This window comes from Hylobates moloch, unplaced genomic scaffold, assembly GCF_009828535.3.
Source record: "Hylobates moloch isolate HMO894 unplaced genomic scaffold, HMol_V3 SCAFFOLD_8, whole genome shotgun sequence".
NCBI lineage: Eukaryota > Metazoa > Chordata > Mammalia > Primates > Hylobatidae > Hylobates > Hylobates moloch.
In genome coordinates, this window is record NW_026652283.1 from 85,001,285 (window position 1) to 85,016,246 (window position 14,962).

The 14,962-nt window shown below is 37.2% G+C and overlaps 1 protein-coding gene across 1 annotated transcript in view; it reads right to left on the minus strand.

Moving 5' to 3' along the window:
- The window catches only part of TOPAZ1 (testis and ovary specific TOPAZ 1), an 88,940-nt gene that overhangs the window by 13,823 nt on the left and 60,155 nt on the right, over window positions 1-14,962 (minus strand). The window contains exons 13-16 of the mRNA XM_032159131.2: window positions 14,406-14,472; window positions 13,162-13,336; window positions 12,058-12,158; window positions 8,517-8,682 (exon numbers count right to left, since the gene is read on the minus strand). Of these exons, the coding sequence (XP_032015022.1) occupies window positions 8,517-8,682; window positions 12,058-12,158; window positions 13,162-13,336; window positions 14,406-14,472 (509 nt within the window). The remainder of the gene's footprint in view (window positions 1-8,516; window positions 8,683-12,057; window positions 12,159-13,161; window positions 13,337-14,405; window positions 14,473-14,962) is intronic.

Consider the following 14,962-nt stretch of genomic DNA (forward strand, 5'->3'; position numbering starts at 1 on the left):
CCTCCCGGGTTCAAGTGATTCTCCTACCTCAGCCTCTTTAGTAGCTGGGACTACACGTGCCTGCCACCACGCCTGGCTAATTTTTGTATTTTTAGTAGAGACAGGGTTTCACCATGTTGGCCAGGATGGTCTCGAACTCCTGACCTCAGGTGATCGACCCACCCACCTCGGCCTCCCAAAGTGCTGGGATTATAGGCGTGAGCTACCATGCCCACCCCTCAGTAGGTTTTAAGGAGCCCCAGCCCTTCTTCTCCCCTTCCTGGCCTGACCAGCTATACTGCTTCGTCACCCCTGGCCACAGGACCCGTCAAGTTCTGCACAGGGATTCCCACCCAGGGGCCCTGCACCATGAAATAATGTGAAATACCGACTGTGGACCAAACACAATCAAACCTCTGTTTTTAAGAAGAAAAAAAAATCTGAGTAAGCTCACTATTCTATGTATCAAAATTGACAGAAACTGGTAACTGAGAAGTCACTTAGAAATTAATAGCTTTAAATTTAATCTGGCTAGTTCACAATTCTACCAACATAAATACTTTTATGAATATTTTATGAGAACTCTTACGAGAATTAAATTCCCAAGAATAAGAAACAGTTTACTAGTGGGCTTAATACTAGTATTATAGCAGTAAAAGTTGTTATAGCATTCATCTTCATGTTTTTCTCTGTTTCATATTTGGGAAATATTTTCTATTTGTCTAAAATCTCAGAATCAAAGGGAGAGCATATTTTCCATAATAGCCTGTCTTTATCCACTTACCTTCTGACATATGCACATTCAGTCATTACTCACACAAGATTTTGAATACACACACTGGGAACATAAAACTATTAAATGAATTTCCAGGCTTGTCAGTGAGACTATCAAACAAATAGTTATCCTTTACAACAGTGAATACTAAAATGGGGGAATATCTAAAGATACCTATTTTTCCCTTAAGGTATACATTTATTTTTATTTATTTTTTTGAGACCGAGTCTTGCTCTCTTGCCCATGCTGAAGTGCAGTGGTACGATCTTGGCTCACTGCAACCTCCGCCTCCTGGGTTTAAGTGATTCTCGTGCCTCAGCCTCCAGAGTAGCTGGGATTACCAGAGCCCACCACAACGCTAGGCTAATTTTTGTATTTTTCTTAGTGACAAGGTTTCACCACATTGGCCAGGCTGGTCTTGAACTCCTGACCTCAAGTGATCCACAGGCCTTGGCCTCCCAAAGTGCTGGGATTACAGTCATGAGCCACCAAGCCCGGCCAAGGTATACATTTGATATAATCCCAATCAAATTTTCTACAGGACTGTATTAAAATCTGATTCAGTAATTCCAAAATTCATTCAAAGAATAAACAAGAATAGCAAAGAGCAATTTAGAAGAGGAGTGAGTGTGGATAGACAAATGGAGACAAGTGGAGAGAGGATAGACAAATATCACATATTCTAAGATTATATTAAATAAAAAGAGCATCGTGCTAGCATAGAAACACAGAGATGCTTGGGGGAAAGGTGCAGAAACAGACCCAACAGATTCAAGATTCTAATATGTGATAAAAATGGCATTTCAAGTAAGTGAGTAAAGAATGAAATGGGAAAACATTTTGGGGAAATAAATAAAATTAACTTCCCATCTAATACCAAATTTAAAACTAACAACAAATGAAAAAATTGGAAGAACATATGGATGAATATGTAACTTTGAGGTGACTAAGGACTGCCTAAAAGCATGATACAAAACAAAAATTATTAAATGTTTAAAAAGCAGCAGTTTATATTAAGTAGAAAAATGTCAGTGGCAAAAGAAAACAAAAACTGCAAAAAAAATATCATAAAGTTAAAGAAAAATGAAAAGCTAGGAAAAATATTTGTAAATACCCAACAGATCAAGGACCAGTATCTTTAATTTGTAAAACTATTGCAATATAAAAGGGACATTATTATACAGTGTGACATTTCCTAAGTGTGATATACACATCACTGATGGTACCTGAAAATTTTAGGTGTTACATTAGAATTTTAATAATTGTATTTTAATATTTAAAAAATTTAATTTTAATATTTAAAAATTATAAAGATACATTAAATATGCAAATCACAGTCTGTGATTTCACAAATATTTGGATGAGGCTAAGTTGCTTGATTGACTTTAAAAAAATGTTTATTTTTTTTGAGACAACTCTGTTGCCCAGGTTGGAGTGAAGTGGCATGATCACTGCTCAATGCAGACTCGACCTCTGGGGCTCAAGCAATCCTCCCACCTCAGCCTCCTGAGTAGCTGAGACTACAGGCGTGTGCTACCATGCCTGGCTAATTAAAATTTTTTTAAAAAATTTCATAGAGACAGGGTCTCACTACGTTGCTCAGGCTGGTCTCAAACTCCTGAGCTCAAATGATCCAACTGCCTTGGCCTCCCAAAGTGCTGGGATTATAGGCGTGAGTCACTGTGCCTGGCCTTAAATGTTTATTTTTAAAATATAAATGTTTACTATAAAAAACTCAAGCAAAACAGAAAAGTACAAAGAAGTATTTTAGAAATAATTAAAAATCCCATGACTGCAAATAACCAGGGTTCACATTTGGTGAAAATTATTTGAGAAAGAGGTGTTAATGACCTAAGTAGTAGGTCTTGATGAGTAGATGTAAGTGGAACTGTGGTATTCAATCAAAGACTAAAGATGGCCTGGTCTAACACAGCTTTGTGCTGGGAAGATCCATCCACTGATTGAAAATGAAGATGCCAGGCGTGATGGCTCACACCTGTAATCCCAGCTCTTTGGGAGGCCAAGGCAGGCGGATCACCTGAGGTCAGCAGTTCGAGACCAGCCTGACCAACATGGAGAAACCCTGTCCTACTAAAAAAAAAAAATAGCCGGACGTGGTGGCACACACCTGTAATCCCAGCTACTTGGGAGGCTGAGGCAGAAGAATTGCTTGAACCCGGGAGGCAAAGGTTGCAGTGAGCTGAGATCATGCCATTGCACTCTAGCCTGGGTGACGGAGCAAGATTCCATCTCAGAAAAAAAAAAAAAAAAAAAAAAGAGAAAGAAAATGAAGACAACACGTTTTTTCTGAAATGATTTTTCTTAAATATTAACATTGTTTATATGCTTATATTAGTACTGTAGTCACAGGCACTGGCCCACATGTGTGTGCTAAACTTTATGTTAAATTTCATAGTATAAACACACACACACATACGTTCTTTCAAAACCTCCAACCATTTCCTCTTTGGAAGGTATAAAGATACATAAATGAAGAAAATCCATCCATTCATCCATCCATCCATCCATCCATTCACCTCAACTAATATTTACTAAATATTTACTCTGTGCCAGGTACCACCACAGGTGAAATACTATAAATGTAATTAACTTTCAAAGAAATAAAAATGGTAGTATTTATAGCCGTGGTTAAAGAACGCAGCGGGGGAGAGACTTGAGGGGGTATGGTTTAGGAACACAGGTAAGGTATGAGAAAATGTCACTATGTGAGAGTGGTGTAGGGCAGTGGTCTTCAAAGTGAGGTCCCCAGATCGGCAGCATCAACACCTAAAAACCTGACAGACATGCAGATTTTTAGGACCCACCCCAAACTTAATGAATCAGAAAATTTGGGGGTGGGCCCAGCAATATGTGTTTTAACAAGCCCTCTAGAGAATTCTGATGATCAAGCTTGAGAACACCTGTCTTAGATTTACCAAAAACAAGCTCAATACAACCATTTTGCTCAGGAGGTTGACTATCTTAGGTTTGGATCTGTTTGTGTAGTTTCTGCTTCTGGTGTAGTTTCTGCTTCTGATGTAGTTGCAATTTTATGAAGTCTATTTAGAGGAAAAACTAGGAAAACAATAGTACTGGTGTAGTAGTTAAAAATATGGGCTTTGCAGTCAGACAGACCTGGATTGGAATTCCTGCTTTAAATTTATTTGTTGTGTGATCTTCTCTGAACCTCAGCGTCCTCATCCTGGGATACTATTACCTACGTTATGGGGTTAGTATTGATTAGATGAGATGACACAAATAATACACTTAGCACAATGCTTGGTAGATAGTGAATACTCACATTATTATGAAACCAATAATGAAGAGAAATGCTAAATTCAGAAAACGGACAAAGAACATAAACAGGCAATTCACAAAAAAGTAAGGTCCAGATGGGGAAAAAATTTCTTTAATAATTAAATGCAAAGTTGGCCGGGCACAGTGGCTCACGCCTGTAATCCCAGTACTTTGGGAGGCTGAGGCGGGCAGATCGCAAGTTCAGGAGATTGAGACCATCCTGCCTAACATGGTGAAACCCCATCTCTACTAAAAATACAAAATATTAGCGTGGTGGCGGGCGCCTGTAGTCCCAGCTACTCGGGAGGCTGAGGCAGGAGAATGGTGTGAACCCGAGAGGTGGAGCTTGCAGTGAGCCGAGATCACGCCACTGCACTCTAGCCTGGGCGACAGAGCAAGACTCCGTCTCAAAAAAAATAAAATAAAATAAAAATGCAAAGTAAAGCTGTGAATATAACTTTTACCCTATCAAACTAGCAGAGATAACAAAAATAATAATACTAATTGTTGGCAAGGGTATTTCATAAGCTGCATCTTCATACACTGTTAAGAAGACTGTAATTACTACAATCTAACTGAAGGTGTAGAGGACTTTTATAGTCTACTCACAGAGAAAAGACCTGGAATGGAATGTAATGAATAGCTAGATTAGGGTTTGCATAACCTGGAATGTACCAGTCTGCCTGTCTGATAACCAAAAAACATAGTATCAGGCACTAACATCTGGAATTGTTAACTAACATCTGCACCTGTGATCCCTAAAAGGACATGTTTGTATAGAAGCTATATCTAAAGGAAATAACTCTCTAGGATTTTCTAATAAAGTGGGAGGATTTCTCTTTTTTTTTTTTTTTTGAGACAGAGTCTCGCTTTGTCGCCCCAGGCTGGAGTGCAGTGGCATGATCTCGGCTCACTGCAAGCTCCGCCTCCCAGGTTCACGCCATTCTCCTGTCTCAGCCTCCAGGGTAGCTGGGACTACAGGCGCCCGCCACCATGCCCAGCTAATTTTTTTTTTGTATTTTTAGTAGAGACGGGGTTTCACTGTGTTAGCCAGGATGGTCTTGATCTCCTGACCTCGTGATCCACCCGCCTCGGCCTCCCAAAGTGCTGGGATTACAGGCGTGAGCCACCGCACCTGGCCCGGGGGAGCTTTCTAATAAACCTGAAATAACATCTGCAAATCTGAATAGGGCAAATTTGTTGACATTTACCAAAAAGCTTTAAAATGCCTTTACCCTTTAACACAGCAATTGCATCAGAATTTATCCTAAGGAAAAGTAAGATTTAGTGGTGACGTTTAGCAGGAATTATTGTTTACAACTGAAATCTGAAAAACAAGCTAGTTCAGTAAAAGTGGATTCATGGATCAAAAGATGGATCTATCCATCTGACTATTTATAAGATAGAAAACCATGCAGCCCAGTAAGTGATGCTGTAGAAACATTTTTCACTGAAAGGCTACTGCCTGAAAACAAAATGCAGAGTATAAAAGTGTCTGTATAACAACATTAAAGTGGATAATAGCAATTTCTAGGTGACCAAATGATAAGGGAATTTTATCATTAGTTTTGCTTATCCAGCTTTCCATATTTATTAATATGTATTACTTATACAAAGGCAATAAGTTATTTCAAAATTCAAAGGCAGTTTCTCAATAAATGGCATAACTTTTTTACAAAATTTGATTATAGAGAGCTAAGATACTTATTTTTCAGCCTCTGAACAAGGATTATAAAATGATGGTCTTAAAACCATTTTATATTTCAAGACTTTTTTATATTAGTATTAGGAGATGGCATGGTAGCAATCTGTTGCTCATTTGCAGGATAAAAAGCACTAGTATGAGAAAGAGTTTGAAATGTCAAAGTGAAATGCCAAAACAATAGATTTCTTCTCGCCATCAAGTCTGCCACCCACCAAACAAAAAAATGTGTGAGATATTCTGCATTTCTCAAACTTGAGCAATGCATGTAACTCTGTCTTTTGCAAATTCGGTAGGTAATAAAAGCATATTTTTAAAAAGGAAAAATATATGTAAAAAGTTAATCTGTTACTCTGTCCTCCAAGCACTCAATTTCTCTTCCCAGAGGCAGAGTCAGCCACTATTACTAGTTTCTTGTGCATCCTTCTACACACATTTTAAGGGTATATAAGCAAATATGTATTTATCCATTGTATTATTATTCTTATTCAAATGGTAGCAACTGCTCTGTACATTCCTTTTTTTTTTTTTGGCTTTGCAATAGGTCTTGAAGATCATTCCAAATGAACACTTACAGATCTGCCTCATTCTGCTTTATCATATGGCTATAACACAGTTCAACTGGTATTCTCTTAATGAGCATTTAAGCTACCTGGAATTCTTTTACCATTGTTGGTGTAACAAAAGATTCCAGATAATTTAATATGCATACCTTTGTATACAGGTATAAATGTGTGTGCAGTACAAATTCTTAGAAATGGAATTAGTAAATGAAAAAAATGTGTTTTAAACTTTTGACATTTATGTTGCCAAAAAGCTCCTAAAGACAACCTCTGTGAATGTCTATTTCTCTATACCCTCACAAAAAGCATATCACCAAACTTTGATCTTTGATAGTCTAATGGGTTCAAAATGGTGTTTGTAATTGTAATGTATATTTGTCTTATTACAAGTGAGTATTAATCTCACTTATTATCAGTGAGATCGAGCCATTTGTATTTCCTTTCTTGGGAATGGCCTGTTCACTATAGAGCCCTTTTAAGAATTAAAAAATTATAGTAACAACTGAGCATACTTCTGTGGGCTCTCCTTTTGTAGAAATAAAATTTTACTTATGAAAATTACTTTTAGCTGAAACTGTCACTGCAAAAAAAGAATACTGCTTATAATTGATAGAAGTTTAGTTAGTCTAAAACAGAAACCTTGAAATTTAAAACAAAATCTCCAAGGATCACTCCACATCTCTCCCACAAACTCCCCCAGTTTCTAGTTTGAGAAAGACTGGTTTTGCCACAAACTTTTAGACAGGAGGTTCCTATCATAAGGTGACTCAAGTTCATTTTTATAAACGATTTTCCCCTTCCCATTTCTTGCCACATCGCTTCTTTCCTCACAGAGCTTGTGAGCTCTGGCTTACATTTCACTAATTTCTATTTTTGTATTTTGGTACTCTTCCCACTTAGGAAACCTCACTGACTACGTTTAAGTTGAAGAATACCTTTACAAATGAGCTTTTGAATGAAGCCTACTCACAACCTCTGTATTAAGCCCTTGTATATTAAACATATACAAGATATTTTATATACATATATTTCCCATATATGAATCACATGTATATGAATATATATATATATGTGCTAGTGTTTGTGTGTTTTACAGTTCTCCATTTGCTTTATTTATTGATTCCATCTTCCCACCTAAACTCTTGAGATCCTTGAGGTTTCTTCGTTCTTATCCCATTTTATCAAATAAAATCTGCCTGATGGTCCGAATAGCCAGAGCTATCATTGGCTTCATTAGTATCGTAACACTATTGTGCTCTTTTTAATTTTTCTCATACCAAACTAACCTTATTTGTTCCTGCTGGCTTAATTTCACTGTAATTTCTGCTTAGAAGAATTGCCTTATCAAGGAAAGTAAGCTCTACTCATCTTGGTTTGAAGTCATGTTTGCCCATACATATGAAGATAGAGTTTATGCACACTGCAATCAGGATTTCCATTTTACACAGCGGCTGAAGCCTGGGCTCCGAAGCTGGATTGTCTGGATTTGAATTTGGCCTCCATTCCTTACTTGTTATGTCATTTTGGGCAAGTTGGTTAATATCTCTGACAGCATTTTCTTATCGATAAAATGGGGATTTTAATAGTTCCAAATTCAGGGTTCTATGAAGATTATTTGGGATAATTCAGGGAAAGCATTAATACGGAGCCTAGGCCATAGCAAGAACTAGGTTTTTTGTTGTTTTTGTTGTTGAGATGGAGTCTCGTTCCATCGCCCAGCCTGGACTGCAATGGCGCGATCTCGGCTCACTGCAACCTCCGCCTCCTGAGTTCAAGCGATTCTCCTGCCTCAGCCTCCTGAGTAGTTGGGATTACAGGCGCCCACCACCACGCCTGGCTAATTTTTGTACTTTTAGTAGAGACAGTGTTTTGCCATGTTGGTCAGGCTGGTCTCGAACTCCTGACCTCAGGTGATCCACCGCCTTGGCCTCCCAAAGTGCTGGGATTACAGGCGTGAGTCACCATACCCAGCCCAGCAAGAACTAGTTTTTAAATGAACAAAGGCTCACATAATTTCTTCTTTAAGGCTAAGTTAACTTTCCCCTTTCAGTTTACATAACAACCTTTCCTACCCACATGTTCACCAGGTTTTAGACCAAACTATTAACCACAGTTCAATATCAACTTAAGGTAATTACATAGACAAAAATGCATGACAAGTATAATGAATTATTTTATGCTTGCATATATCAGGACTTACCCCTCATTACCCAAATGGCACCATCTAGGCTTCCACTTTTTAGAAAAATTTCTGCTGCAACATTCACAATTTGACATCTTGATGCTAACTTCTCAGGCCCTATAAGCCCTTTTAAACTTGTAAAGTGTATTTTTAATTCATATAGTTTATCTAAGACCTTCCTTCCCTAGAATAAAAATAAAGAACACTAATTGGGTATCAATCATTTACAAACACACAAAGCCATTGATAATTATTCACAAGCCAATTATCCAGTTTGAATCATCATACTAGACTGTTGGCTGTTAAGCTGCTCCAAGACTCTTTTCTTAAGCCCCTTCCTGTTCAGCCATACAGAAGAAAGGGAAAGAGGAACAAGCAAGGCTCTGCCTCATATTAACCACCTCTTCCCACCAATACCACCAGACCCCCTTTATCAGAAGCCTTCTTTTTATTTGTTTTATACACTAAACTTCTCCTTAAGATTTCATTTGATGAAAGGCTTCCATGATTTAGCACAGAAAACTACTGATTATATGTTTTTGCTCCTCTTCTGTTGGTCAATCTGGGATCCAGGAGGGAGAGACAGTAAAAATGAAAATAATTTGTTATCAAATTTAAACATACTCCGGAGGAGGCTGAGATGGGATGATCACTAGAGCCCAGAAGTTTGAGACCAGCCTGGGGAGTGTGGTGAAACCCCTGCCCTACCTCCCAAAAAATTTAGACAAAAGAATGATAGTGAAAAAAAGGATAAACTTGTTAGCTAAAATTCTTAATTCAGTAGACTAATTATTTCATGTATTCTACATGAAAATTACCTTTGGTTTGGACATCAGAAATTGGACATATATCATTATTTTATACCATGAGTCAGCAAGCTTTTCCTGTAAATGGCCAGATAGTAAATAGCTTAGGCTTTGCAGGCCACAATTAGTCTGTTGTACATTCTTTTTGATTGTTGTTTTTTAAATTTATAACTCTTTAAAAATGTAAAAAAGTCTTAGCTTGACGGCTGTACAAAAACAGGCTTTGGGTGAGTTCTGGCCCATGGGCCTTAGTGTACAGACCCTTATTTTATATTCTATACTATTTGAATTAGATGCTTATTATGATGTCAAGGTACTTTCAAGATGACTGTATAAACGAGTGCATTTTTAAAGGGATATGTTTAGTTTACTGTCAATGATTTTATTTTTACATTCAAAAAGGAATAGGTTTCATTAAAAAATTCAAACTAATAAAATAATTTTCTAAAGTAGTTAAAATTTTTAATTAAAATAGATAAAATTCACCAATCTACCAGTCTTAAATAATAACCAAATAAAATTAAAATATACTCTAAAATTTCAGCAAAATCAGTCTAAGTTTCTCTTTTTTTTAATTTGAGATGCAGTCTATAAAGACACATGCACATGTATGTTTATTGCGGCACTATTCACAATAGCGAAGACTTGGAATCAACCCAAATGTCCATCAGTGATAGACTGGATTAAAAAACTGTGGCACATATACACCATGGAATACTATGCAGCCATAAAAAAGGATGAGTTCATATCCTTTGTAGGGACATAGATGAAGCTGGAAACCTCATTCTTAGCAAACTATCACAAGGATAGAAAACCAGACACCGCATGCTCTCACTCATAGGTGGGAATTGAACAATAAGAACACTTGGACACAGGGTGGGGAACATCACACATTGGGGCCTGTCATGGGGTTGGGGGAGGGGGGAGGGATGGCATTAAGAGATGGAGTCTTGATCTGTCACCCAGGCTGGAGGGCAGTGGTTTGATCTCGGTTCACTGCAACCTCCGCCTCCCGGGTTCAAGCAATTCTCCTGTCTCAGCCTCCCGATTAATGCCACCACCCCCTGCTATTTTTTGTATTTTTTAGTAGAGATGGGGTTTCACCATGTTGGCTAGGCTGGTCTTGAACTCCGGACCTCAAGTGATCCCCCCGCCTCAGCCTCCCAAAGTGCTGGGATTACAGGTGTGAGCCACCGCTCCCAGCCCAGTCTGAATTTTTATAAAGGATCTTCTTGTTAGGTAGTCCTCAAATTCCCAAGCACTAAATAGTCAAGAAATTAATGCTATGACCAACCTTAAGCTCGATTGCGAGAGCAAACACAAGGTACACCTTGCCTACTCCAGGCCTACCACACAATAAGAGCTAAGCTTCCTGAAGACTTTTGAGCCTGGAGACCTACTATACAACCGTTCTAAGTTAAAAATTTTTTTCTTTTTAACTCATGAATTTTGTAGGTATACAGGTGACCATGTACTTAAATGTTATTGAACATATATATTCAATTGTGAAATAACCTCTTTATAAAAGTAGCAAGTAACAAAAGATATACTTTATTAGTTAATTCAATAGTGACCACACTCTCTACTCCACTCTCTATGTAACTCCATCCCTCAGCACTTCCTCCCTATTTTGGATTTCCTGTCCTCTACTTGAACTTTATTGAGTCTATAACTCCACCTGCCACCTCAGGAATATGTGAAGAATGGTAATACAGTATGGTCCTGAGTCACTATACCACCTCTATGGTAAGCTAAGCCTCAAAGTTAGACATCAAGATATATGGTATACAGTGTTCCGAAGTATTCTAAGTGGTGATTTTTAAGAAGTTCTGTTAATTGTGAGTATTCTGAGTTCATCTTAAGAAACGTGTCTTGGCTGGGTGTGGTGGCTCACACCTGTAATCCCAGCACTTTAAAAGGCTGAGGCGGGTGGACCACCTGAGACTGGGAGTTCGAGACCAGCCTGACCAACATGGAGAAACCCTGTCTCTACTAAAAATACAAAATTAGCCAGGCATGGTGGCACATGCCTGTAATCCCAGCTGCTTGGGAGGCTGAGGCAGGAGAATCGCTTGAACCTGGGAGGCAGAGGCTGTAGTGAGCCAAGATTGCGCCATTGCACTCCAGCCTGGGCAACAAGAGTGAAACTCCATCACAGAAAAAAAAAACACAAAGAAATGTGTCTTGAACTCTTTTAAAATTACAATACAACTGATACTCAGGTGTTGGCAAAATAATATGAATTGAAAGTTACTTCAAATAAATATGACATTTAGCATGGGTTTTTAACCCATTTATGCCTAGTGTTACATTATTGGAACACTAAGCTTATGGGAGTTATTTATATCCTACTGCTCAAGGTCGTCACCAAGGTCTGATTTTTCACAAAAAACACTTGCAATCTCTGGCATAAATGGGTTAAGTGTTCTCTATACTGAGATTTTATTTATTTTTATAATAAAAATTATTTTTTAAAGACGGGAATCTGTCCATGTTGCCCAGGTTGGCCTCGAATTCAGCTTCCTGAGTAGCTGGGACTATAGGTACATGCCACTGCATCCAGTTTGAGATTTGGAATAGTAGCCATTTGCTTAATATACCATCTAATAAATCACTCACTAGTCTGGGTCCCATTTTATCAATTGTAATGATTATTAGCAAACTCCTAATTTGCAGGGTTAACTTATATTCTGTTCATAATTTTAAAACTAGTACTCTCTATACCACGCCAAGACAAAAACTTAATTAAGTACCTTGGACCACTGCAACAGCTTGTGATAGAAGTACATAGCACTGATTCCAATTCTTCCCAGTACACCTTTATCTACTTTACTGTTTTGTGGATCTTTGCTAACTGAAACACAAATAGGCATACAAAAGAAAATAAAATAGTCACTTAAAATGACAGAAGAGGCAAACTAATACAGAATTATTGATACTACCATAAAGACCAGGTGTTGGCAAACTGTGCCCCGTTTTTGTATAGCCTATGAGCCAACAATGGTTTTCCTGTTTTCAAAGCATCGTTTAAAAAGAAAATAAAACTATGTGATAGAGACCACATGTGGTGTGTTCAAAGCCTAAAATATTTACTATCTGGCTTTTTACAGACAAAGTTTGCCAACCCCTAATAAAGGCTACAGTAGTAAAGAGCTCAGGTCAAAAACAAAACAAATTCAAAACTATATAAATCCTGTTGACTTGTAATAGTAAAGAGAGTAACAACTTAAATAATTCAAAAATTCAGGTGCTCCACTATAATTTGTTAGCAATAGTTTTACCAATCTGAGTGAAAAGAAAAATAAGAATATGAAACATTTCATACTAAAACACCAATTCTTGACCTTTTACCATAATCTAACTTAACAATAAATAGATGAAAAAATTCAGAAAGAGAAGGAAGAGTATCTAAAGCCTGCATTAATTTATCCACAACATGGAAAATATTCAAGAGTTTTACATTCTTTTTTTTTTTTTTTAGTTTTACATTCTTCTTAAGAACACTGCCACTGGCCGAGCTATGACTTATGTCTGTAATACCAGTGCTTTGAGAGGCTGAGGTGGGAGGATCCCTTGAGCACAAGAGTTCGAGACTAGCCTGGGCAATGAAGCAAGATTCTGTGTCTACAAAAAATAAAAAAATTAGCTGGGTATAGTGATATGTGCCTGTAGTCCCAACTACTTGGGAGGCTGAGGCAGGAGAAGTGCTTGAGCCCAAGAGTTTGAGGCTGCAGTGAGCTATGACCGCACCCCTGTACTCCAGCCTGGGTAACAAAGGAAGACCCTGTCTCTAAAAAACAAAAAAGAAAACTGCACCATCCTCATACATAGTATTCAGGCCAATAGTTACATTTTACCTGTTTCAGCAAATTCACAAAAGGGAATATCTGGTCTTTCATCTTCATAGTTTTTTGTGAGTGTTTCAGCAATGCAAGCACAAAATGTCTGGAAATCTGCAAATTTTTCACAGCCCATTTTTACGTTAATGTATAATTTTCCCAATTTGGTCCAGTCACCTTTTTCTTTACAATGCTATCAAAATTATTAAAAACAAAACAAAAAAGAAAGAAAAAGAATGAAAACTATGTCATTTATGCAAACATGTCTTTAGGGCCAAGCACGTTTCGGCATTAGATATACATAAATTAATAAGACAAAATGTAGATCTTATAAACTTACTAACAGGCATCACATCAATAACACACTATTGTAACTTTGCTTTTCTGGCTATAGTAAAGCCTCTATAAATTCCAAATAACAATGCACATTTGTTTTAATTATCCAGGTCTTAAAGTATTTAACTGTATTCACTCCCAAAACTGAACCTGACAGTGGAGATGGATTTTACGGAAAACAGATGATAAGCAGCATAATTTGAACTGTCTCCATGGCAATGCATTATTTTATTACTTTTAGAAAGTGCATTTTAATGTTATCTGGCCATTTATAATTTGGGCCCACATATCGTTTTGGACACAACATTCTACAAAAGTGGCCACAAAGTAAATTTCAGTCAACTTATTATCTTTCTACAATTTCTGTTACAAACTAAAGAAGTTTTTCACATCAAGAAAGAAGTTGTCTTAAGAATATAAAAGTACTAATTAAAACCAGAGCAACAATTACTACATGAATACAAAAATGATATTAAATTTAAAAGTAAAAATCATCCTGAAGGTCCTCATTTCTTATACTCTAAATGGTTGGAGAGTTCAGTGTGACCTGGGCTTTCTCCCACCATTTCATGTACTGTAGCCATCCATGACAAGTACCTCAGCTTTCTTATGCACTGAGCGAGTCTACCCAGCCTCAAGAATTAAAGACTAAGCTTTGAATTAATTATTTTACTTTAATATAATTTTGAAACTGAACAATTTTTAGAATTATTTTTAGTAAAGTCCACAACTCTAGAAATTAAAATGTTTGCCTTTCAAAATATTAACTTGTAAGAAAAACAAAACTTCCTTTCCTTGAGCATTTTCTCTGTATAACAGCCACATTTCTAAAACTTTTCATAAAATGGGGTTATTATTCAAACCTTTTTTGTTGCTATTGATTTTCGGAGATCCCAGCAATGTATTTAAAATAATAAATGTCATACCTCTAATTTATTCAAGGCTGAATCTAAATCACACTTCCAGTTCTTTTTAAATTGCCTCATCTGTAACCTTTAACAACAGAAAAGAGTTAATTATACTATATTCACCCCTTAAAAGTCACTGCTGCTTCTAATTAATCTGTCCTATGGTTTATAAGAAACCGGAGGAAAAAATGAATGTATATAATATGCTATAAACATTCTTCAGAGCTGAAAAAAAGGCAGCTATATGGACACCTACTTTATACTATTTCCTCCCTAAAACAATAAGAAGGAAAAAGCAAATTCCACATGAAATCATACCTTCAGCCTAACTTGTAGACAGAGGATGTCAAAACTTCAAAATAACTGTGACTAAAAGGAGAAAAAAAATACCAACTCCTGGCACATGATCTCTACTGCTCCTACCCTACCCTTACTGCTCCACAGGATTTGTGGCAATCAAAGACAGATCAAAACAAAAACAGAGCAAATAACACACAACCTGACGGGGAGAATTGAAGAGGGAAACTACCAGAAAGATCTAACATTGATTTAAAAATACTGCTACAAAGACTAAG